The 26,735-nt window shown below is 39.0% G+C and overlaps 1 protein-coding gene across 8 annotated transcripts in view; it reads left to right on the top strand.

The window, feature by feature from the left end:
• Naaladl2 (N-acetylated alpha-linked acidic dipeptidase like 2) overlaps positions 1–26,735 on the top strand; it is a 1,286,850-nt gene that overhangs the window by 1,021,732 nt on the left and 238,383 nt on the right. For all 8 annotated transcript variants that reach the window (XM_076573982.1, XM_076573983.1, XM_076573985.1 and 5 more), the window contains one exon: positions 22,297–22,443. In XM_076573982.1, coding sequence (XP_076430097.1) covers positions 22,297–22,443 — 147 coding nt within the window. The remainder of the gene's footprint in view (positions 1–22,296; positions 22,444–26,735) is intronic.

Genomic DNA, 26,735 nt, shown 5'->3' on the forward strand with positions numbered 1-26,735 from the left:
AGAAAACATCTCCTTTGGTTTTGTCTGTGGGTAAGTCTGTGCGACATTTTCTTGATTAGTGATTAATGTGGGAGGGTAGTCCACTGTTAGCACTACACCCCACAAGAGTGAGCAAGCCGTGCAAATCAAGCCATGAAACAGCCTGACTTCATGGTTTTGCTTCAGCTCCTGCCTCCAGGTTCCTGACTATATTCATGATGGACTCTAAGCTGGAAGCTGAAATAAACCCTTTCCTCCCCAAGTTGCTTTTGGTTATAGTGTTTATCACAATAGAAAGCAAAGTGGGATACCATTCCCTATTAAAGAATATATCAAAATGTATACTATATTATATGTAATAGCATTGTGACATCTTTAAAAAATCTTGTTTGATAGATTACATGGTGATACTAAGAAATAAAATTGTTAGATCCAATGGTAAGACTTTTTTTTTTTTTTTAACAAATTACTGAATGTACCCTGCTGAATGGTGTAATACAAGTTTGATTACTTTTTTTTTTAAACTGGTTATAGTGATATATTGTATACCCAAATAAACTTGCCTGGGGATCAGAGGACAGAGCCAACCACTAGATTAGACATAGAGGCCAGACAGTGGTGGCACTATCCTATCACTTGGGAGGCAGAGATCCATCTGGATCTCTGTGAGTTCAAGGCCACACTGGAAACTGAGCCAGACAGTGGTGGCACACACCTTTAATCCCAGAACTGGGATGCACACATGCCTTGAATCCTAGGAAGTGACATGGCTGGGCAGAGAAAGGTATATAAGGCACGAGGAAACAGGAACTAAAGCAGTTCTGCTGAGACCCTTGTGGGTGAGAACTCAGAGGCTTTCAGTCTGAGGAAACAGGATCAGCTGAGGAGTTGGTGAGGTGAGATTAGCTGTGGCTTGTTCTGCTTTTCTGATCTTTCAGCTTTCACCCCAATATCTGGCTCTGTTTTTTTTTTGTTTGTTTGTTTGTTTTTGTTTTTTGTTTTTTGTTTTGTTTTGTTTTTTTTGAAAGACTGTCTAAGATTTGAACAACTGTTGACCTATTAAAATGTAATTTGGTGTAGAAAACTGATTTTTTTTTTAATGTCAGCTTGGCACAAGTTAGAGTTATCTGAGAGGAGGATCCTCAATTGAGAAAATGCCTCCATAACATCTGTCTCTAGACAATACTGTAGGGCATTTATTAGTGGTTGATATAGGAAGGCCCAGCCCCTTGTGTATGGTGCCACTTCTATGGCCCTGTGTTCTAAAAGAAAGCAGGCTGAGCAAGCCATGAAAAGCAATCTAGTAACCAGCACTCCTCCACCGCCTTTGTGTCAGCTCCCGCCTCCAGGTTCACGCTCTGTTTACTTTCTGGCCTGAGTTTCTTTAGTCATGAATTGTGATGTGGATACTTAAGCAAGTTTCTTACCCAGCTTGCTTTTGGTCATGCTATGTCATCCTAACTAAGCCAAAAATAACTGTATTGTAGAAATCACTGTAAAATGCCATGCTGATTTAACAAGGAAACCCCAAATGACTATGTTGCATTCTTTGCATAAAATAAAATACTCCTTAAATTAACACTTTAAACAACAAAAAAACTCTTTCTAAACTATAAGCCATCTGCACCTAATGTGTTCTGTTTATCTGTCATCAGTTGGTACTTTCTTCTTCCGTTTTTTATAACCTCGTTCTTTTCTCATACATTACATCTCAATGGCAGGCAGTTTCCCTCCCTGCACTACTTCAAGCCCCTCTCTTCACCTCCCCATTCCCCCAGATCAACTCCACCTCCATTTCTCTTCAAAAAACAGAGCATGCTTCCCAAGGACATCCACCAAACATGGCATAACAAGATACAATAAGACTGGGAACAAACCTTCAAATCAAGGCTGAATTAAGGCAACCCAGTAGGAGGAAAAGGGTCCCAAGCTCATGCAAAAGAGACAGAGACACTACCACCCCCCTTCCATATTTGGGAGCCCCACAAGAACACCAAGCTACACAACCATAACCTACATGTAGAGGACCAAGCTCAGACCCATACAGGCTTCATATTTGTCATTTCAGTGTCTGTGAGCCCTTATGAGACCTACTTAGTTGATTTTGTGGGTCTTGCTCTCATGAAGTCTTCAATTCCTCTGGCTCCTACAATCTTTCCTCCCCATCTTCAGTGGCGTTCTCCTGGCTCTCCCTGATGTTTGGCTGTGGGTCTCTGCATCTGCTCCCATCAGTTGCTGGGTGACACCTCTCTGATGACAAGCACCAACATATGAGTATAACAGAGTATCACTAGGAATCATTCATTTACTCTTTTTTTTTCTGCCAGTCATGTTTGATTCTATCCTGGGTTTCTGGGCTGTCTTGTCTCTAGTTCCTGGTCATCCAGGAGGCAGTGTCAGGAGGCATGGGCTCCTTCTCATGGCATGGGCTTCAAGCTAGATCAGCCATGGGGTGGCCACTCTGTGCCACTATTGCCCCAGTACATCTTCCAGGCAGGACAGATGGAAGGTTTTGTGGTTGGGTTGATGTCCCAGTCCCACTGTTAAGAACTTTGCCTGGTTATTGAGGATGGCCAGTTTGAGCTCTGTATCCCTCTTTAATAAGAGACTTCACTAGGGTCACTCTTGTAGATTCCAGGGAGTTTCCACTGAACTAGGTTTCTATATCTCCCCCCAAGTGTCCCCCAAATCCAGTCATCTTTCCAAGTACTCTCTCTCTCCATCCCCCCATCACCCCACCTGATCTCTCCTGGTTCCATCCCACCTGGCCCCAGTCCACCTGAAAAATCTATTCTATTTCCCCTTCCCAGGAAAATCCATGCATCCTCCCTTGCTGCCTTCCTTGTCACTTAGCCTCTCTGGGTCTATAGATTGCAGCACAATTATCTTTTACTTAACAGCTAATGTCCACTTACACCATGTTTGTCTTTCTGGGTTTGGGTTATCTACACAGGATGATCTCTAGTTCCATCCACTTGCCTGCAAATTTCATAGTTTCATTGTTTTAAATACCTCAGTAATACTCCATTGTGTAAATGTACCACATTTTTTTAAAATCTATTTTTTGGTTGAGGGACATGTATGTTGTTTTCAGTTTCTGACTATTATGAATAAAGCTTCAATGAACATGTTTGAGCAAGTGACCTGCTAGTAGGATGACATCTATGAGGATATGCCCAAGAGTGGTATAGCTGGGTCTTGAGGTAGATCGATTCCTAATTTTCTGAGGAACTGCCATATTGATTTCCATATTGGCACTACCCCTTCCTCTCTTCTCTCCTCATAAATCTCTTTCCTGTGTTCATGTCCATGTTCTTTTGTGATCTAGCAAGGTTAACCAAGGGCATCTTTGTGAGTGCAGTTTGGAGCTAGTCTTTGGAGGTTGTTTGGCTCCCCAGAGAATAGAAAACTAGGGTTAGTAATGTCTCCCTTCCTCCCAGTCTATTCATAGTTTAGAGGTGAAGTAGTATCTCTCCACTGCCAAACACAAACCTCACCTTGACTGATTGTTGATAAGGTTGGTTTTTAGTAGTCCTAGCAGGGATGACTACAATTGTGAGTTAATGATCATAGTAGGTGTATCATGTCTAGGAAATGGTGATTTATCGCCTTCACCTGTACTTTGCAACTGCTCTTCCAAAATGTTTTCTGAGCCTTTGAAGGGGTAGTATAAATGACTTGTTTGAGCCTAAGCCAACCCTTGTTGCTTATTTTCTGTGTCTTGGACACTGAGTCTTCAAATTCACCACAGTTCATTGTAAGAAAACTCATTGTTATTAGTGTGATTGAGCAGTGGACTTGAGAACTATAAGCATTTATACTGATGTCATCAGCACACTACAGCTTCCATGCAGACAGAGGTAACAGCCTACATCCTACTTTTCCTTGACATAAGCATACACAAAAAATAAAGTCGATATAAGAGACACGAGGCAGAAGAATTGGAGAAGAAAAAAAGTCAAATAGGAAATTGAGAATAGGGGTCAGATTCTGAAGGAATGGCAGTCAACTGCAATATCCTCCTTACTTAAAAGAACTATAAAATATAAATTGTTATAGGCCAAAGTCTGGTATAAAGTGTAAAGCACATAAAGGATAAGACAGTTTAAAAACAAACAGAAACAAATAAACAAAAATACTCCAACTTAAAAAAAAAAGTGAAAAATGAGTTTGGTTTAATATAATAGAAACTACACACTGGAGGGATGCTATCCTAGATATTTTCATGAGACTGTTACTGATGGTACATTTAAAATTCAAATTGTTTTACTGAATGCCAAACATAGAGGCCATTTTTTTAAAGCTTTGAAACTAAATAGTATTGCAGGAAACAAACTATGGTAGAGATTAGACCTCCACAGACTCATTCTCCATGGATGATATTCATCTCTCTCTCTCTCTCTCTCTCTCTCTCTCTCTCTCTCTCTCTCTCTCTCTCTCTCTCTTAAAGATTTATTTATCATGTACAGTGTTTTGTCTGCACATATCCCTGCAGGCCAGAAGAGGGCGCCAGATCTCACTACAGATGGTTATGAGCCACCACGTGGTTGCTGGGAATTGAACTCAGGACCTTTGGAAGAGCAAGCTGTGCTCTTAACCTCTGAGCCATCTCTCTAGCCCCGATGTTCATCTCTCTTAGCAGAGGCAGTTTTTAAACAAGGGTAGTTAATTCTCCCTAAAATGCTGTTGTAACAGTACTATATACACACATACCTGGCACATAGCAGGTGTGAAAGACACGTTTGTTAGATTTCTTTTTTGGCTCCACTGTTGCTGGGAGTTTGTTTTCTTTTCAGTTTTAAGGGTTTTGGTTTTCCCACTAGTTTTTTTTTTTTTGGCAGGTTCCTATCTATATTTTATTAAAATATGCAATTTATATATGTTACTTTTGTGCTTATCAATTTCTGTTATTACATGGTATTAGAAATTCTTCTTACATTTGTCAAGGAAGAACAATTTAATTAAAGAAATATAATTTTATATAGGGGGAAATACACACACACACACACACACACACACACACACACGCAGGAGATTACACTCTAATTTCTCAGATCTGTATAGTTAGTTATGGGTTTTTTTTTTTTTTTTTTTTTTTTTTTTTTTTTTTTTTTTTTTTTTTTTTTGGTTTTTCAAGACAGGGTTTCTCTGTGTAGCTTTGTGCCTTTCTTGGAACTTGCTTTGGAGACTAGGCTGGCCTCAAACTCACAGAGATCTGCCTGCCTCTGCCTCCCCAGTGCTGGGATTACTGGGATTAAAGGTGTGCGCCACCACCGCCAGGCTAGTTATATTTTATATAAACTGATATCAAAAAAAAGTTCAAAAAGGTCTAATCATATTTTTGCATTGAGACTCAAGAGGGAAATATATTCTTCACCAAGTTCAATAATTATAAACCTTTTCTTTTGGTTTGAAAAAAAAAAATGGCTCCAAAAAGGAGTGGCACTATTAGGAAGAGTGGCCTTGTAAGAATAGATGTGGCTTGTTGAGGAAGTGTGTGGCTATGGAGGCAATCTCTGAGGTCTTGTATATGCTTAAGCCACATCCAGTGAGACAGCTCACTTTCTGTTGCCTGTGCAAGATGTAGAACTCTCAGCTACCTCTCCAGCACCATGTCTGCCTGCATGCTACCATGGCCCACCATGATGATAACGGACTGAACCTCTGAAACTTTAAGTTGCCACTTCAATTAAATATTTTCCTTTATAAGAGTTGCCAAAGTCGTGGTGTGTCTTCACAGCGATAGAAACTTTAACTAAGACACCATTCTAGACAACTGATGGAAACAGATACAGAGACCCACAGCCAAACATTAGATGGAGCTCAGGGAATTCTGTGGAAGAGGCAGAGGAAAGATTGTAGGAGCCAGTGGGGTCAAGGGCACCACAAGATAACCCACAGAATCAAATAACCTGGGCTCATAGGGGCTCACAGAGACTAAATCAAAAACCAGGGAGCCTGTGCGGGACTGTCTTAGGCCCTTTACATACATGTTAACACTTATGTAGCTTGGTCTTATTGTGAAACTCCTAACAGTGAGAAAAGGGGCTGTCTTTGACTCTGTTGCCTTCTCTTGGAACCCTTTCCTCCTATTAGATTGCCTCATCCAAGCCTTAATAGAAGAGGAGGTGCCTAGTCTCACTGCAACTTGATATACCATGGCTGGCTGATATCCATTAGAGGCCTGCCTTATCTGAAGAGAAACAGAGAAGGAGGGATGGGTAGGGGGTGTCAAGGTAGGTGGGAGGGAGGAACTAGGAGGAGAGGAGGAATGGGAAACTTTGGTTGGGATATTAAAACAATAAATAAATAAATAAATAAATAAATAAATAAATAAATAAATAAACAAACAAAACAGCAGCAACAACAATAAAAATTCCATAGATATCCTTCCTATTTTTAGAATGAGAACTTAAAAGAGAAAACTACAATGAAGAGACTTTTACTTTCTCAGGATGAACATTTTATACCTCAGAAGATAGGAAAAAAAATTTATAAAGAGATTTACTAAAGATCCTGTTTGCCTTGATTACTTCAGCAGCAATGCTAATATATAACACTTAACATGAGTACTCCGTAGGCTGTGCTATGCAGAATCAAATGAACTCTTCTCAACTCTCTCATAAGAAGACATTGTCCCTGATGTGTAATGTCCCTGTGTCTAACATAAAGATATCCTAAGGGTGAGAGCTGGCACTAGGTAGGGCTGATATTAGATACCCTAAGGGTGAGAGCTGGCACTAGGTAGGGCTGAGATTAGATACCCTAAGGGTGAGAGCTGGCACTGGGTAGGGCTGAGATTAGATACCCTAAGGGTGAGAACTGGCATTGGGTAGGGCTGAGATTAGCATGTGGGCAGTTCTTGTGCTCAGTGCTCTTTGAGTGTCCCCTAGACACAACAGTGGCCTGCCAGGCTCTGCTGGGTGCCCTCCATGGAAGCTCTTCTCTTTGCTAGCTAATCTTTGTGTGTAGGGCTTTAAACCTATGTGCCTCTATCTGCCAGACATATTCCTCCTGGTGGTGTTTTTTTCCTCTGTCCGATTTATCACTTTCAGCACTTCTCTTTCTTTAAATGGTAATGCGAGGTACTATACTGTCCATATCCTCTGCCCTCCTACTTGCTCAGTATGCATTTTTTTCCCTGCCTTTCTCCATGTGTCCTCCTAAAATTAAATGAATTACCTCTGTGAAACCTTGGAGTATCTACCTGATTTACAACTGCCTGCAACTCTGGTTACAGACAGAATAGCAAACTTTTCCCTACACCCTGCTGGTACTTCTAAATACATGCAAAACAATTCCAGTTGGTCCGTCTTTCTGGGTTAGTCTTCTAAATGTTTATTTTTTAAAGAGAATTTACTAAATTGTTTCATCTGGAGAAAAATTTTGTTTAAATATTTCATAAAAAATATTTGCAGCCTGAGACAGTTAGTGTTCATTTGAAAACCAGTTAGGTTTTTTAGCTAATTTTTTTTTTAAATGTTTGGCAGCTGGTATCTATCACAGAAGTGCTGACACCATATTATTTAAAATAGCACTGCCTGTGAGGCTGGGGAAGCTATTTAAGACAGAGCTCAAGAAGGCTGGTAAAATAATAGCCAAAGTTATGTTATGTCAGCCAGTTCTTCAGCATGGAACAGCATGTGAGGCCAGACCGGTTATCCTTCACAGAGACATAAAATCTATATCTTGTTCTGGTCATTAGAGATCCCGTGGGGACAGTCTCCAGGGGGAGTGTGCATGGAGCTAGCGTGCTGGCCAGAAGACAGCATGGAAAAGGATGCTATATGTTTCCAGTAAACTCTCACTAGATGTAATCTGAGTACAGTATTGGAGAAAGGTTCTGTGCTTTGTCTCTCTAGCTTAAGTTTGCAATTCATGAAGAAATCAGTTTATTATGAGAGTGACCAGCATCAAGCTTGATGAGGACCTTTCAAAGAAGCAAAGACATTGGAGTAGTTATCATCCAGTACATTATTTTAAATCATCATTTCCCTTAAAGACAATTAGTTTCTTTTTTTTTCTTTCAGTTTTTTGAGAGAGTTTCTCTGTGTAGTTTTGGTGACTGTCCTGGATCTCACACTATAGACTAGGCTGGCCTAGAACTCAGATCCGCCTGACTCTGCTTCCTGAGTGCTGGAATTAAAAGCATGTACCACCCAGCGACAATTTGGTTTCTTGGTAGTCAAATGACTATCTTCTTTGTGGCTAAATAGAGGAACCTAAGATAATCATTAGGCTGGCATGGGCACATCAGGATAGTGCAAAGAATCGAAGAAGAAAGTCCCTGCTTGTCCTTGCCCTTGTATACATGGGATCCCCAGTGTGGGAGGATTTGAAAGTAGCACCACCATACAGGGAGAGAATTGTGCCCTGAGGGTTGAGCCCTAAAGTATGGGATTCACACTCATTAAAAGAGCAATAGAAATAGGTCTATCTGTTCTCTACCACCTGAAGACCCAGGGGAACTACAATCTGTGACCAATCTTCAGCCTCATTGACCATTGCAGTACTTAGATGACTTTCTCAGTCCCCAGATCTACTAAAAGAGACTTCCTCTTGCTTCAGCTGTCCAGTTTCTGCCCTTCCATTGCTACTATCAAGACTGATACATATATGTAACTATAGTGCTCAGGCAAGAGAGTCGCCTTTGCCTCAGGGGAGAATCAGGCTGCTCCCTCCATTCAGGGCTTCATTGGACTGGATGAGGGCTTGCCTTGTACAAATATTAATCTCATCCAAGACCAGCTCCACAGGTAGATTTAACAATGGGCCGTATATTGGAGCTGCCAGTAGTCTAATGAGTTTAGCATGCCAAAGTCAATCATGAGTGAGTGACACAGTCGTAATGTTTGTAGTGAGAAACTATTTTCACTACTGTTGGGATCGTGAATGCACTGGGGGAACCACGAGGCTACCAACCCATAGGCAAGCAAGTAGAATGGATTCACTTTGCCCAACTGAGGTTAGAAGATAACACTGAAATGAAAATAAAGATTTGACTTAATAGTAATATATAAAATACAATTCTTGTCTTTTAAGTGTACTTTACTTGCACAAGCAGTCAAGTAAGATTTCCTTTGGCTAGTAAGTGAATGCTTGTTCATGCAGGGAAAGCAGAATAGGAGAGAAAAATAAAACACTTGAGCAGCTAAGCAAATATATGTCCCTTAAAAGCTTTTAAAATCTGTTTCTGGTTTTCAGCTATAATACAGGATGACTTAGAACTCACCATGTAATCCAGACTGTCCTCACAATGTTGCTGATCCTCCTGCCTCACCATCCCATGTGCTACCAAAGTACAAGTGTGAGCTACCAAAGCAGGATTAAAATGTTTTAGCATATGATACTGAAGTAAAAATATGGTAGAAAAGATCAATTATTAGATACTGATTTATTAGTGATTTACTTAAAGCATTGCTTGTACTGACGATTTGCCAAGCATGAGTTTACAGGCTTCAAGGAACAGAATGACCTGCTGACTGCCATGTACACTCCTGGCAGATCTTGCATGCTAACCCTCCCCACTGTGTGGTTCTAGAGTATAAAATGAGAAGGCAAACTGCACCTAAGCTGGAAGTCTTTCTGGAGCTGTCCTGGCTTTGGTCCACTAGTGATATCTCCTCTTTTCTACTCTCAATGGTGTTGGATTGATTATGCCGCAAAGATTCCCACAACAGCACCCATGCCTATCTATATCTATATTTATATCTAGAACTATAGATCTATCTATCTAACCTATCTATATGTATCTATAGCTATATCAGTATCTATATATCTGTCAGTCTTGCTACCAAGAACATGAAATTGAATGGGAGATGTGGAAAAAGAAACTGGGAAAAAACTTGGACATAAGGAATGAGATATAATAGAATATACCCATGTATGAAGGAAAAATAGATAGATACAAATTTTAAGGTATTAAAAATACTTGTCAGTATGGCCACTTCCCAATTAATATAAATGCTAAATTAATTTGTATATATTTCACATATATGCTTATTTACTGAAGTCTTGCTTTGTGGATTCTGAGGATTGGGATGGTGATGTCATTTCAGGTTGTCAGCAGGCCTGCATGGAGAAATTAAACAACTGACAGACACAGTTGTTGCCTGAACTTGCTTATTTTATGAACTGAAATAAAACTGCTTGTTATCAAACATTAAATCTAGATCATTTTGAACCCCTTAGATAAAATACTTAATAAGAATTTATTCAGCCATGTAAATAAATTTAAAAAGTTAATTGACCTGCACAAATTTGCTAGCAACCTTCCATCTCCCATGGTGCTTAACTTCCAGTAAAATAAAGAAAACAGCGCTTCATTTTACTCTCCTCTCAGATATTAATGCTTATGAGGGTTCAGTCTATTCCAGTCTATTACTTGGTATGGATCTGCTGTAATCCACTAAAGTGCTGTTTGGAAAACTGAACTTAGAGGAAATATGACTTAGTGGCTACTCTATGAGCTTGGCTTAGTTAGGGTTTTTCTTTTTGCTTTCTTTATCCCTCCCTCCCTCCCTCCCTCCCTCCCTCTCTCCCTCCCTCCCTCTCTCCCTCCCTCCCTCCCTCCCTCTCTCTCTTCCTTCCTCTCTTTCTTTGTTTCTTTCATTGTTGCTGTTTGTGTTTCTTGGTGCTGGGGATGGAGTAGTCATTATGAGACAACCAAACTAAATCTCTAGTCATGGACTAGACTTTAAAGTGATGATTAGTGAAATGTTAGTGGATGTGATTTTGGCTCAAAGTGTTATCTTTTTAAAGAAAATCCCTAAATGAAACAGCATGGAAAAAGAAAATCTCTAACCTGACATTTCAGGGTCTTGTCCCACTCTTGAAAGCTCTTTCAGAATGAAAACACTAGAACACAGATACACACAGGCTCAGTGGGAGTGAATCCTTTTCACACCCAGCTAAATCAGGAGAGTTAAGTTTTTTTTTTTTAAAGTAAGACTCAGAGGAGAAAGAAAACAGAGAATGTAGTGAAATAAGGGGGAGTAAATCTTTATCCCAGCAGGTGGCCGGAAGCCTGGGGTGGATTCTGGGGAGGCTCTCAGGTGTAGATGAGTTTGCCCAGTGCTGTCAGCTGAGTCCCCAAATGCCCCTGGATCTACCCATGTGTCTTATTTCTTTTCTATACACACTGCATGTTTAGCGTGGAATTTATAGACCAACACCCAGAAAACATGATTTTAAAACACTTCTCAGTAATGACCAGTGTCAATCTTAGTCGATTCACAGAAGGAGTCTATGACAGAGGTGGCAATTTCATTTTTAACTCTATAGAAGTGCAGTTAAAAAAATTAATTGATGAGATTAACCAGAGTAAAGAGAAAGATGCAGTTTTGAAGAGATCACTCTTGAAAGTAGGATCATGGTTCTTTGGGAACCTGAAAACAGGAAGTATGTAAGTACCAATGCAGGTAGAAGTGGGAGGAGGGTCTAGCGGGATGTCTGGATGTCTCAGAGGGCGAGCTGTTGTTCATCTAGTTCTCAGTACCGAGTGGTTGGTAGCTCCCAACCTCCTGTAACCACAGGTCCAGGGAACCATACCTTTTCCCGGCCTGTGCAAATACTGCACTCACATGCATATACCTATACACAGATGCCCGGAAATAAAACGACAAATCTTGAAAATAAAAGTGCGTGTAAAAGGAACACACTGAACATACTATATTAGAACCATGCAATGGAAGTGGCCACAGAAAGAACAGAGAGACACAAAAGAATCAGTACAAGTTTCAAAAAGATTTGCCTGAAAAATGAAAAAATGATGGTAAAGGAGTAATTTTCAGAAAAACACAAAAATGTAAGACTTGATTGGAGTGAGTCCTTTCTGATTTTAGGTACTTACGTACATGGGAAATTAACACATTTTATTAGAGGGCAGCTTATATACAAATGGCAATACTATAAATATTTTTAAATAGATATCTTCATTTAAAAATTAATTCTCTAATAGCCATATAAAGTATAACTTAAATGTCAGTTCTTGAGCCTCACAACATATTTTTTTGAAGAAATACCTTCTATTTAAGGAGCACAACTGAGACTTGGGATGGAGTTTGAGAGTAAAATATGTCAAATAAAATTCAAGCCCAGTTGCATTTTTACTGGTTCTGTGTAGGGTCAGATGCTGTCTTGAAAAGGCATATATGGTGCTACCAGTAGGGATCCAAACTCCTTAAATAATGGCAGATATTTAATTAATTAGGCATTTAGCAAAAACAAACACCAAGTAATAGTACAATAACCCTGGCGTCATTAAAAAAAAAGTCTGCCACATATGATAAAATTGAAAGGGTAAAGCAGCTTGAGTGTGAGGACCAGTGGTCAGGCACGGGTGAATATCTCAGGTTCAACTAGGAAAAATAATCCATTATGGATAAACAAATCATCTTAAAGAAAATTTTTAGTATTTGGATCACTAAAAATATTCAGGAATTTTAGCATGATATAAAGTAGTTAATTTGTATTACATGATCTGCTACTTTTGTTAGTTTGGAGTTTATCTTTGAGAATATTTGACATCATACTTCAAGAGTCCCAGGTTGATATAAAACCTTTAGGGGGCTAATAGTACCAGGAATGTGGTCAGGAGTAAGAGTTTCACCTCCCACTTCTGGAGACTAGATTTGTAAAGAGAAAGAGGTCACTACTGAAGACATTGTGTGGTACAACACTCTTGTCTTTCTACCTCAAAAGAGCTTCATCAGCCAAGTTATTTGTACATAAACTTAAGCTAAAATTGTGCTGTGCTTATAGACACACATGTTGACTTTCCATTTGAATAGATTCTATTTTTGTTGCAAAGATTTTCCTGTTAACTCCTGAGAAAATCCTATTAGTAGTGAAACATTAAGTGTTTGAAATATTTAGCATTACAGTTAAAAACTTGGAATAATTCATTGCTACCCAGCAAGTTACCCATGAGAGTTGGGATTATAGATGTGTACTAACACATCTATAATTGATTTTAATTGATTGTCCTTTGATTAATTGTCCTTTAATTGATTTTAAGCAATTATGTTTAATCAATTATGTTTCATCAGTCTTTTCATTGATCATATTTAAAAGTATTTTAAAAGTTATATCACATCAAAGAAGCATGGGAGGTTGCACAGACAGTGTCCTACTTTTAGTGGTGAGTATACTGAACACAACTTTACTTCTGAGGTTGAGCTACTGAATTTTGTCAAGGGACTTTTCTGTGTCTGCTAAAATCTTCATGTGATTTCTATCCTTAAATCCATGTATGTGTTGGTTTACATTTATTGATTTATACATGTTAAATCAGCCTTGCAACTCAGGTGAAAACAACTTGTTCATGCTATGTAATTGGTTTGCGATACTTTTTGACATTTGCTTTTGTGTGTGTGTTTCAGGCTTTGCTATCAGGTCAAAGAAAGCTTAGTAGTCTGGCAATGTGCCTTCCCTTCCTATTTTGTAGAATGACTGGAGTAATTTTGATATTATAAAGTGTTTTTTTTTTTTTTTTTTTTTTTTTTTTTGTGCCTGTCCTGGATCTTGCTCCGCAGACCAGGCTGGCCTTGAACTCACAAAGATCCACCTGGCTTTGCCTCCCAAGTGCCAGGATTAAAGGCATGTGCCACTGCCTCCTGGCAGTGTTAAGTGTTTTTTAAAGGTTGTCCAGTCTTTGACTTTTTGTGTGTGTCTCAGGGGAGGGGCTGTTACTACTTTACTCTCATTCTTTCCTATGGATTTTGAAGATGGTATCTTCTTAACCCAACTTCTGTACATTATAGGTATCTTTGAATAAATTAGTTTCTTCCAGATATTTCAGTATCTTTGAATATAAGTTTTCAAAGTATCCTAAATGATCCCCTGCATTTCCCTGGAATCCGCTCTGAGGCCCATCTGTCATTTCTGATTTTCATAACCGTAGTCTATTAAACCTTGCTTGTGGAAAGACTGTAGTCTGTTTTTGAGAAGTTTCCCTGGGCTGCTGAGAAGACATGTATTAGGAGCCTGTTGGGTGTTATATTCCATAAAAATTCATTGTAGCCATTGAATCTATGGTATAGTTTAATGCTTCAGGTTTTGTTGTTGTTGATTTTTAGTTTGAATGAACTATTTAAAAGTATGAGGGGTCTTGAGCCCTGGGCGAGAGACCCCCAAGAGACCACCAGAGACAGGAACTCACTGAAATGCAAAAGCAAGGTTTATTGGAGCAGTTCAAGCCGTGGCAGGGCCCTCATCAAGCCATCCAACATAGTAGAGGCTGGAGGAGGTGCCCGCCCCTCTGCAAGCTCAGGTTTGAAAGGCAAAAACCACAAGGTTACATCATTTAGGGGTGCTAGTATGGGTACAATTCTGATTGGCTCAAGATTTAGGCGCTTTCCAGAATTTCTGTGTTATCTTACTTTGTAGTTTTAATTGGTTGTTTGTCAAACTTTATAGATTACCTTAGGCATTGGGGCATTCTGTGGTTAATCAATTTGTAGCGAGCACATACCCCTGTATGGGGGAGGAATAATCACTCTTGATTCAGACTTGGTATAACACTCATTTATTCACACAGTAAGATTACAAGCAATATTCATCCTGTCTTCCAAATGGAAGCAGGAGTACCTCTCCAGGTGTACAGGTCCGGACTCGCCACATCTGTTCCTCTGGATCTTGGGTCAACCTTCCTCAGGTTAGCCACGTCTGCACTGGGGACAGGATCTCACGTCTCTGGCAGAGGAGAGTTGTCTCGAATGAGGGCTTGAGGAGCTCTGTTGGTCAGGTCTGAGGCTTCATCTTTTATATTCTTTCCTGGCTGGGTTTCTAGTCTTATCCCTACTTCCACAAAAAGCTAATAGCTTATCACTACTCCATTCGTGGTTTACTTACATCATCCTATTGCTTATCACTCTTGACCAGGGTTGTTCACCCTAGGCCTTACATGTGTTCCTTACACAATTGTTACCAGATAGCCCTTCAAACATCCTGACTTTATACTTTGACTATCTCTGGCACTTAGGCATTCTATGGTTAATCAGTCGCTACCAGATGGCTCTTCAAACATCCTGACTTTGTCCTGGGACCTATGTCAGCAATTCTGAGAATCTTGAAACTCAGGCCTGTTTCAAGCTGGGGTGAAGGGCTTGCTTGAAATGGGGGTGCTTTGGTTCTTCAAGGGGGACATTGATTATCCATATTTATTGTAATAGTAACTATCTTTCCAATTATCCATATTTGTCCTATGAATTTGTAAACCTCAACATACCATTCATATATATGTAAAATTATTAGATCTTCTTCTGAAGAAGTATTTACATTTATTTATCTGTGTGTGTGCATGTGTGTTTATGTGTGTGGGTGTTTACATGCCATGGTTTATGCATGGATTTCATAGTACAACTTACAGAAGTCAGTTCTCTCTCTCTTGTATATTACTAAAAGGACCAGTTTTAATAATATACTTTCCAGGTGCTCAGAAGAGAAACTACAGACAGCAAGATTTATTTTTGCGAAATGAATCTAAGTACACCAAACTCTTTGTCCATCTACTTATTCCTCTGGGATAAAATCCTATCTACATAGCTACAGTTCTGTACTCAAGCCAAGTTCCTTTCTTGCTTGATTTGTCTCTCCCTTTATCTGTTGTCTCCTATAAGTTCTACCTTAATTCTTTCATCTTAGTTCTGCCTCATCTAGGTCCTTCTCATCTCGTTCTTACCCATCTAGTACTTTTCTGTCTGGCTCTTCCACATCTTCCATCCTGACCTCCAGTTCTCTAGTCAAAAGTCTTCTCCAGCCAAAATCCTCAATATCCTCTCTTTGGTGTCCTTATACCTCAGTTCCCCTCAGTCTCTGAGGTGTTCAGTTATAAACCCAAGCCACAGTGATCCTCTAGCAGAGCAAGGTCACCAGGCTGGAATTCTTACAGGGTCATAAAGGCAGGTAAGGATTTTCCTCAGGCAGTGGCCCTCAGGCTTTCTTTTACAACCCAAATGAATGCTAATGATGGGTTAGTCAAGAAAGGAATTTGTGTGCTCAATCTACATTTCTAGAAGTAGTTAGGTAGGAAATTAGGAGTCTATTAGTAAGGTTGTAAGGAATGAGGGTCTTACCCTAAATTGCACAAGAAATAAAGCTGTCCTCCTGACCTAGGAAACAGGTGTTTTTTTTTTTTTTTGTCCCCCCCCCCCCCCACTCTTTGGCCTTGGATGCTTGATAGATATTTTAGATAAAGACACTGTTAGGAGTTCTTGGAAGCATGAATAGCATTACAAGAGAATCATTGTGGGAACCAGTTTATATATATATATATATGCAAAAGCTAAAATATCACCAAGACTTCTTAAGCCATGACTTGACCTTTGGAGAAGTCCTTGACTTTTCCAAGTAGCAACTTTTGTGATATTTGCCGAATTCCATGACATGTTCCTGCAGCTTGCAGCATCTCTCCTCCCTCCATGTTGGTTATATGGATCAAATTTATGTCACCAGGCTTGACAATAAGTTCCTTTACCTGCTGAGCTATCTCAAAGGCCTCGTTAGAACTTCTTGATCAATTTTTCACTCTAGTTGTGTACACTTGTTTTACTTATGACTATTTTTAGCTATGTAGCATAAGAATAGCTTTGCCAGCTCATTTTTAGCTTTTATTTACTCAATATATTATTTTCTATCATTTAACTATCAGTCTCTGGGGGTCCCCACTACTGTATCTCTCTCTCTCTCTCTCTCTCTCTCTCTCTCTCTCTCTCTCTCTCTCTCTCTCTCTCTCTCTTTCTCTCTCTCTCTTTCTCTCTCTCTCTGGACAATAGAAAATATATCGCTGTATGGTTGTATTTTGTTTTATTCCATTCAGTAAAGCTATTTATTTATTGGTCCATTTAGGTTATTTACATGAAAGCTAATAGTTAAGAGATTTTTAATAATCCCTACAATTTAGATAGTTGCTTTTCTAATAGGTTGGGTTAATACTTTTCTTTCTCCACTGTTAATATTGGGAATGGTTGGTTTACTGTGCTAGACCTGATGAATCATTTCCTAGCTCTTCTTTGTTTACCTGTTACTCTCATGAAATGCTTTCTTTATTGTACATTCATGATTGGCACTATCACTTTTTCTTCTGTACCAGCTTGGTAGTCAAATACTGTCTTAGTTTTTGTCTTGGGATATTATTTTTTTGTGTTGAATTTAAAAGACAACTCATCTGGATTTAGCAATCTGGGTTGGCATTTATTTACTTACAGAATTTCATTCATACTTTCTTGGTTTTTAAGATTACTTGCAAAGAAACCCATGTTATTCTGATATGTTTCCCTTAATAAGTAAGTTGGTGTTTTTCCTTACATCTTTTTTTTTTTTTTTTTTTTTGGTTTTTCGAGACAGGGTTTCTCTGCATAGCTTTGCGCCTTTCCTGGAACTCACTTGGTAGCCCAGGCTGGCCTCGAACTCACAGAGATCCGCCTGGCTCTGCCTCCCGAGTGCTGGGATTAAAGGCGTGCGCCACCACCGCCCGGCCCCTTACATCTTTTAATGGTGTTATTTGTTTTGTATTTTTGACCTTTGCCTGTAATATGCTATAGAAAAGTGGTCATGTCTAGATGAGCTTCTAAATGTGTCTTGTGTTTAGATATCCATTCTTTTCTCTAGATTTGAAAAATTTCAAGTAATTATTTCATTGAGTGGACTCTGTATGCCATTAGTTTTTACCTTAGCTTCTGATATTATACCATGAATTTTTGGTATCATGATGCTATATATCCCATTTAGCTGTGTTATCTATCTATCTATCTATCTATCTATCTATCTATCTATCTATCTATCTATCTATCTATCTATCTATCTATTTTTGAGGCAGGTGCCCATGTAGATAGACTAGGCTGCCCTCAAACTTTCTACACAGCCCAGGACAGCCTTGATTTCTGATCATCCTTTCTCCACCACCTAAATGCTGGGATTACAGGCATGTTTCACCAAACTAAGCTCATGTGGTACTGGGGATACATGCAGGGATTCACTTGTATTAGGAAATCTTTCTTCTGGAATAGAGTCCTAGCCACTCTCCATTTGTTTTCTTTATTAATATTTGAATGTCTTATGTTCTCAAAATTTTTCTACATATTTTATCTTTCTTCTATTTGTTCAAGGGTGATTTGGCCATACTTTCCAATGTGATTTATATTTGATTCTTTGAATATTTTTTAAAATTTCCAACAGTTCTTTTTCTCTTCAAATTCCAGTTTCCATACTGAATTTTTCTTACACAATGTTGACATTTTTATGTATATTATTCATCTATTCACACACTTTACTGAGAGGTTTTCCTCTGTGTTGCTCATACTCTTCTCCACATCCTAAGTTTGCACCCTCCTTGAGGTCTTTGATCACTTTTACAAGTGCACTGTTAAAATCTTCACCAATCATTTTACCTGCTACATCACCTTTGAGGTCAGAAGTTGAGGAGTTAATGACTTTGGGAGCAGTCATGCCACTTTGTGTTTCTATGTTTCTTTTCTTTCTATGTTAAGATTGAACATATGTTGGTTTCAGTTCTGATTTAATGGGGAGATCATCTTGTGGAGCAGCCTACTATTGAGGGCTTTGTCTCCTGTGCCACTCAGAGGAAACAAACTACCATAATAGCCACAATGCCAAAACATATAAAATCCTGATACACTTAAAGTCAAATGGATTAATGTCCACTAATTAATCTTTAATGTCAGAAAATAGAAAATAACAAGACATATGAGGGTTAAGCTATGAAATTATTATTTACCTGTACATTATATATGTATTTATAAAATTGTTTCAAGTAAATGTAGGAATAGTGAAAAATGAAATGAAGGAGGAAAAGAAGTGAAAATGGAGAAGAAATGTTATATAAATTAAAGGAAAAATAAGAGGATTGGAGAATAATGTTATGGAGGGGAACAGGAAAGAGCAGATATTAGAAAACAATCTAAGATAAAGAAAGCAAATAACAAAAAGATTTTCCAGTTATGAGAAAATTCAGAAAAAAAGATGCATGCTAGAATGTAAATAAAAAACATGAATATTGAAAATGATGAGATTAAATTAATAAAGATGATCAAACACTGAAAAAGTAATTAAATAAAATTCAATAAAAGTATAAAGGAAAGTACATTTTTTAAATATCATAAAGTGAAAATACTTCCAAAATTACAGTAAAAAGGACAAAGCTGAACTATAAGGAGAAGATAGAAGAAAAAAGGAAAAAAGACAGAAATATTGGAGCAACTTTTGGGCCTCTTAAAATGTGAAGACTGTAGGGATGTGAATGTGTGAGGATCAGGGTACCCTGTGAAGTCTTGGATCCTTGTGCTTCATGCTTGTGTTAACCTTGGATTGTATACATATCTGATGTGCACAAATAGTGTCTTCAGTTTAGTTGGTTCTCTTTCATTGAGTAACAGGAACCCCATTTGACATACTGAGTTTGGCCTTCTATGAGCTAGGCAGGTTCGTTTACCCTCTGAGACTCTATGGCTTCTGGAGGTGTCTAATGACTGATCTAGGAAATGTCTCCAAGGGCAGGGGAAGTCCAGGAACTAACTATAGCACTTATATCTCTATAGATATGGGCTCTGCCTTTGTCTATTCAAGATTTCCCAAGTATGAATCATTTATCTGTAGGGATGCACTTCAGAATTGTTGGACTCTACAACACTGAATAACCAATAGGTGGTTCCAGAAGTTGAGCCACTTTTTGACCTCAAGTTCACTGCTATCAAATTCAAGTATTATGTTGCACTGATGTAATCTGCTACTACCCCAGAAGGTCTAGTTTTATGCTAGTCTACTATAACAGAGCTTCCCGAAGACTGTTCTTTTAGTTTGTCGGTATTTGGCCATCTGCTCTCCACCACTGCTTCCCAGGGTTGTTTCTCACCATTAATCTGTTGTAGGTTAAACTCAGGCTCCCTGATAAGTAGATCTTCCTTGTTCTTAGATGACAAGGTAGCTCAGTTATAAGGATCCATCTTCTAGTAGCAACTAGCTACTACCATGTACACTGATTATTTTGTAAAAGAATAATACTTCTACCCTACATTGCATATTCAGCCCCAGAACAGGTAACCCAAGTTTTCTCTTTAGCTGCTACTAAATTGTAAAAGGAATCAAGAAACCAGAGCCTGATGCTTGGAAACATGGTACTGTAGTTAGAATTTTCTTTGGGCACCGACCAACTCCCAAATAAAGACACAGAGGCTTTTTATTAATTATAAATGCCCAGCCTTAGCTTAGGCTTGTCCCACTAGCTCTTTTAACTTAATTTAATCTGTTTCTCTCCATCTATGTTTTGCCTTTTAACCTTTGTTTCATTCTGTATGTCCCACTTTCCTGCTTCTCCGTGTCTTGCTGGCTGGCATCTCCTTCTTGTCTCCCTTTCTTTCCTCTTGAGCCTAATTTCCTCCTCCTACTTGTTCTCCCTGCCTGGAAGTTCCACCTATATCTTCTACCTCATTATTGAGTGTGCAGCCTTTTATTAAACCAATCAGGTGCCTTAGGCAGGCAAGCTAAAACAGTAACATATCTTTACATAATTAAACAAATATTCTGTGACATAAACCAATGCAACACATCTTCACATAGTTAAAAAATGTAACACATCTTTGCATAGTTAAATAAATATTTCATGACATGGTACCTGAACACACTCAGAGAAGCAAGGGTGGGGAGGAAGAAAAAAAGGAAAGCTGAAAAAGGGGAAGTCATGGAAGTGAACTGATAAAAGCCTATAAAGAGAAGTAAACTTACAGGCAAGGCACACCAAGAGATTTCCAGAGCCTACAGTCAGTGATGAGGGTCTCACCCTCAGGGGTAGGACCTGGTAGGCCCTAAAATACTGGATAAAGGGTATAGTCAGTACTACTCAGGCATAGGCATTTGCTGTGGGCAGAATCCTGATGGCCAGATGGCATCTCCAGCCCTGATCTGCAGGAGTCCAACAATAGTTTGCTGATATACTGAGTTTGAAGCCAGAGCCTGATGCTTGGAAACATGGTACAGTATGAGCTGGGCTATTCTGGAGCCCTGCACCACAATGTCACCGGGCCCAAAAGATGCTAGGCAGTATTTGAGCCCATGGGATCAGCTCTGTGGTGAGCATGCCTGCATCAGCCTGTCTGAGACAAATGCCATTTCAGCTTGCCAGCAGGTACTGTGATAAGCTTTCCCACCACCTCACTATTAGCATATATGGTTTCTGATGCATTTTTCTTCAGGATCTCAGCTCATATTACTAAAAGTAGTCAAGAAAAGACTGCTGTAGAGAAACTAATGGGCCTAAGCAACTTAGTAGAGACACAGCTCAGGAGAGCGTCTCCCAGACAATTCACTCAGGGAGCCTCAGAATCCTGCTAATGGGAGTGTTTGGACTAATCACAATCATTTGGTCATTTAGTTAGGACCAATCATAATTATTGTGCCAATTACAACAATCATAGTCACTAAGGCTTGTATTTTGAATCAATACTAATCACTGTCTCTCATCTTACTACCAGTCAGAGTTATCTTTACACCAGGAAACTATTCTGACTCTGGTCAAGGTGGAAATGATTCTTTGAAGCTTGTGATTAAAAGTTTGCTATAGACTGTCTCTTATACATTCGCTGAGGCTGTGCTTTGGAGAGCTAGGACAATCAACTTCCATCTTTTGTATAGTTGTCTGGAGGGATCCTTCGAGCTTTCAACATGACTGGTGCTGATATAGGGCTAATCCAGTTGGCTGTTTGACTCATAAACATTTTACTTAAAGTGTTTCAGGAAGAAGAGAGAAAGTTCAATACCTACTAATTAAGGAGTCAAATGGTTCAGTCCACAAGATTATTGATTATTTACATGAAAAATGAATGTCAGGAGGGCTGACAATACAAAGTTAAAAATTGTATTATGAATACTACTAATGATTTCAACAAGGCTTTAACATTCTCTCTCTCTCTGTCTCTCTCTCTCTGTCTCTCTGTCTCTCTGTATCTCTCTCTGTCTCTCTGTCTCTGTCTCTGTCTCTCTCTCTCTGTGTGTGTGTATGTGTGTGTGTGTGTGTGTGTGCTTAGTGCAAGGGATAGGAGTCACCTTCATATTTCTTAAGGCTCTTCATACTACTGTGAGCTTCAGAATTGTATGCAAGAACTGAAGAACAGATTCCTGCCTCTACTTCCAAATGGTTCCACTAAAGGGAACATAGTGAAGCCTAATCATGCGTACTTTTAAACTTGAAGCTCATTGACATAGATTGATTCTCTGAACCTTGGGCTACATTTTGAGTGACATTGACTTATAAATGATCTGGGAAGAATGTGTGAATGTTAACAATATGTAAATTGTGTTTTTCAGAAGAATAAATTCAACTGTACTAGAAGAGCTCAGTGCCCAGGAACCAATGTCAGCTCTATACAGATACAAGGTGATGCTGATTATTTCATCAACCATCTTGGAGTTCCAACTGTGCAGTTTGCTTATGAGGACATCAAAGCATTAGAGGTAATTGTTTCTAAACATGTAAAATACTCACACACAATGTAGCAGATGTGCAGATTAGATTTTAACATAGTTTCGTATCCATCTTCCATACCAAATAGGTCACTATAGGAAAGGGCTTTATTGTGAAATAATCTTGTTTTTCAGAGGCTTTGAAATGTATTTGAAAACATGAACTTTAAAGGGTGTTCAATTCAATTTAGAAAGATTTACACTGTCACTCACATTTTCACAGAGAAGTTCACAAAAAGAAACATCAGTTGTTGGGTTAACATCAAAACAAGTGTAGTTTTCAGTGTTCCAAGAAACACATAGAATGTGCAGAAGACTCTCCTCTCTGACCAAGGGAAAATACATTTCATGTGCTCTGCATTAATCTGAGTCTTGTGGATTAGCTCTCCAGGATTGTCAGTAGTTTGTATACCTGAAAATATTTTCCCCAAAGAATAACATGAAATCATGATTCATCTTCATTAACCTTGTTTCTCCATCCTTATGGACCTGAGTCCTTCCCTGTTTCTCAGAATCTAAACTTTCTTGCACACATTGTTCATGTGTCTATGAAAGGTTCTGGAACACCCTGATTTAGAAAATTATTACATTGAGAACATACTGATTACAAAACAGAGTGAAGTATAATATGGTCCTTAAATGTAGATATGTCCAGAAAGAGTATTTAACTTATGTTTGCATAGACACACCTCCAGCTATGCAGTTCCTAAGTTCTAGTTGACTTGGCACTGTTTAATGTTCTACACTCTAGTTTCCCTGGAGATAGTGATCATTATCCACTTAAACTCATGAGACATCAGACTCCAGGAGAATCCTATTGTGGGAAGATTAACTCTTTGGTAATGTAGAGTAATGCTTCAGATTTACTTGTTAAGATTTTCATCCACCATCTTTAAACAGATTTTAAAATTATTATTATTGTTGTTGTTTGCATGAATATGGAAGGTGTACTTGTTGTAGCAGGCATGTAGAGTGTAAGGAGAAATTTCAAGAGTAGGTTCATTCCTTTCGAAGTGGAATCTGGGACTGAGCAAGCTCCTCATGCTTATAAGGCAAATGCTTTCATCTGCTAGTCATCTTTCTGCCTTCATTCACCATATTTTAAAAAATTGGACACATGTAGACATGGTGGTTCTTTTACATAAACTCAGTATATGCACATTAATAATCACCTGTGCTGCTACCTGAAGCCGTGTTGATGTCCTTGGCTGTGCTGCCGCTGAGCGCTATGATGGTGTCCATGGTCTGTGCAGCCTCAGAGGGCCGAGTTGATGTCTGTACTACTACCAGAGACCATACTGAAGTCTTTGGCACATTCAGCTATCTCCAGAGACCATGTATAAGTCCATGATCTGTGCTCCCACTGATTGTAAAGGACAAGAAGCTACGTTTGCTGTGGTATTGATGACTGCAAACTCACAGTTGAGGAAAAGGGACAGAGAAGGCATCTGTGACAACCCCTACCTCCCCCACCAAAAGAAACAATAGCTTAGAAAGTCACTGAAGAGAACTCTTAAAAAGTGTGATAAAGATGCTGAAGTGTAGCTATCCACAGTTGACCGCTTCTGGAAGGGGTGTGGTTGCTGAAGGATTCAGTTTTCCGTAAGGGGTTTGCCACTGGGAGTTTGGATATGCACCAGTAAGTATATGGGCAACACAAATTGGACTTTTCTCCTCCTCCTCCTCCTCCTCCTCCTCCTCCTCCTCCTCCTCCTCCTTCTTCCTCTTCCTCCTCCTCCGCCTCTTCTTTTCCTTCTCTTCCTCTTTCTTCTTCTGGTGCTGCTTCTTCTTTTTTTTTTCCAAGGTGTCAGGTCACAAGGGTTGTGGGGGCAAGCCTGGGAGGACTGGGAAGTGAGTGAGCTCAGGGTTCATGATAGGAAATTCCCAAACAAAAATAATGTGGAAAAGATAGATATATTAAGAAATAACTGAAATTTTCCTGCACAATACCTATACATTTCTCTCATCATCCCCCAGTCCTAGCACACCTAGCTCTTGTCTTACTCTCAAGTTGATTGATAGCTTCTGTCTTGTGCACCTAACTTATTTTGGTTAAGTTTTCAGCCACAAGTATTCTAGCACAACTGTGGGACTTGAGTAAATTCCTACTAGACAAATTACTTAAGGTCTTTTGGATTTATTTTTAGGATGAACTGCTTTGGTTCACTCTGGAGCACACAGATTATATGATATTGTATGTGACTAAGGCTTAGTTAACACTGTGCTTATGCTAAGACCCCATCAACTACCAACCACCAACCATAGTGATTAGCACGATTTCTTGTCAGGATGTAGGGTCCAGAGATTAGTGGAACATTTCTAGATAACTTGGAAGCATATATCAGTGTGTGAGGTAACAGCTGTTCATTGTTAAGGTTCACAGAGGTGGGCTGAGATAATCAGTTGGAGAATGTGGGGAAGCAGATGAGAGAAAGCAGACTGGAAATGAGGTGCAATGAAGCCTCTAGGGGATGCTATTATCACTGGGACACTCCTGAGGCCAATCTGTCTCCTATAGAATGGCCTTACTCTGAAGAATGCAACAGTGTTTCAAACTGTACTTAGAATGCCTAACTCTTGTCTTCCAAATCATTTTTTATTATATTTGTTTCTACAAAAGTAATTAGTAGTGAGTCCCCCTTGCTTTAATGACAAATGACCTTGCTTATATTGATTTAGTGGGGAGGTTTTAAAAATAGATTTGTCCCTTGCAAAATAGGGTTGCTTATGATGAGATAATTTTGTATGAACTCTCTAAAGAACAGATATTAACCTTTACTTTCTGTGTTAACCTATCATAAATATTTGTACACAGCTATTATTAAGAGGAATTTTAAATATTGCAAAGCTTCATGTAGGATATTAAAATATTTTACTATGCCCATTAGTAAAGTAGTCAAGGAAATTAGAGCCTTGTCGCAAATTTGCCTTGCTTTCAAAATTCAATTTTCACATGTTTTCTTTAGAGAAGTGTACCAGAGGCCTGGGAATCAAAGACCCTGTTTCTGTAGATCTGTCACTTCTCAGGTTCCTTGTGCATCTGTGCCTCTGACACTTTACCTATATCTAAGTAAAGAAAATTGACACCAATAGTATCATCCACTATTATCATTTGAATTCAGAATTTCCCCCACAGGCTCATGCTTTCCTGAGTTGGTCCTCAGCTTGTGACACTAATATGGAGGTTGTATCATCCTTAGAAGGCCTGATTTGATTGGCCCAGTAGGTGTGGGCTGGGACTTGTAGCTGTTTCTACCTTCTTTTCTTTGCTTCCTCTCCTGCTGCCATGTAAGGAATCTCTAACATATATTTCCACCACCATTAACTGCTCTGGACCTTCCTTGTTTCTATAGATTGTAATACCTCTAAATATGTGAGGAAAAAAATGAATACATCTAAAATAAAAATAAGCTCTTAACCCAACACAGGTAAAAACCAACAATACTGACCAATAAAACTAGAATAATTATAACAATGTACCATTTTTAAAAATGCTATGATTGTTACTCTTGCCATTTGGAAATTATTATTAAATACAAAAGGATTACATGAAAACATGTACTGCACTAACAGGGCAGGCAATCTAACACCTGGTGACTAAATCAATACTAGGAAGGTTGCATGGAAAACATGGATCCACTGGGTAAAGAGAGATTCACACTTTGAGCAGGATGGAATACACTAAGTTTTGGATTTCCTCATGCTACAAAGATCAGCGTGCAACTCAAAATTTATTTTTTAATTTTAAAAGTCTCCACTTAGTATTTTTGGACCAAAGTTGACTATACTTAACTGAACTGGTAAAAAGCAAAACCCTGGGTACATGGGACCTCTTTACAGCTATAACAATTAAATCACGTGAAAGATCCTCTGAGATCACAGCAGTTCCCTGAGACACAGACTCTGCCAGTTCTGATTGGACCAAGAGCTTCAGTTGTACCAAGACTTCCCATTGGAATAAGAGTGCCCTTGGACCTAAAGAGGCTCCATCAGGCACAGACACCTTTTGCACCAATTGGAGGAAGAGATGGGTAGAAGCCAGTGCAAAAATACAGTCAAGAACATAAAGACCAATATGGCACCACCAGAAGCTTGTGGTTCTATATCAGCAAGACCTGAAAATCAAAACACAAAAGAAGCTGAAGTAATCGACCTTAAAAATGATTTTAAGATGATGATAGAGGTCTTTAAAGAGGAAATGAAAAATTCCCTTAAAGGAATCAAGGGAAAGACAAACAAAAAAAAATGGAAGAAATCAATAAATCCCTTAAAGAAAGCCAAGA

The sequence above is a fragment of the Peromyscus maniculatus genome, chromosome 6 (genome assembly GCF_049852395.1).
Source record: "Peromyscus maniculatus bairdii isolate BWxNUB_F1_BW_parent chromosome 6, HU_Pman_BW_mat_3.1, whole genome shotgun sequence".
NCBI lineage: Eukaryota > Metazoa > Chordata > Mammalia > Rodentia > Cricetidae > Peromyscus > Peromyscus maniculatus.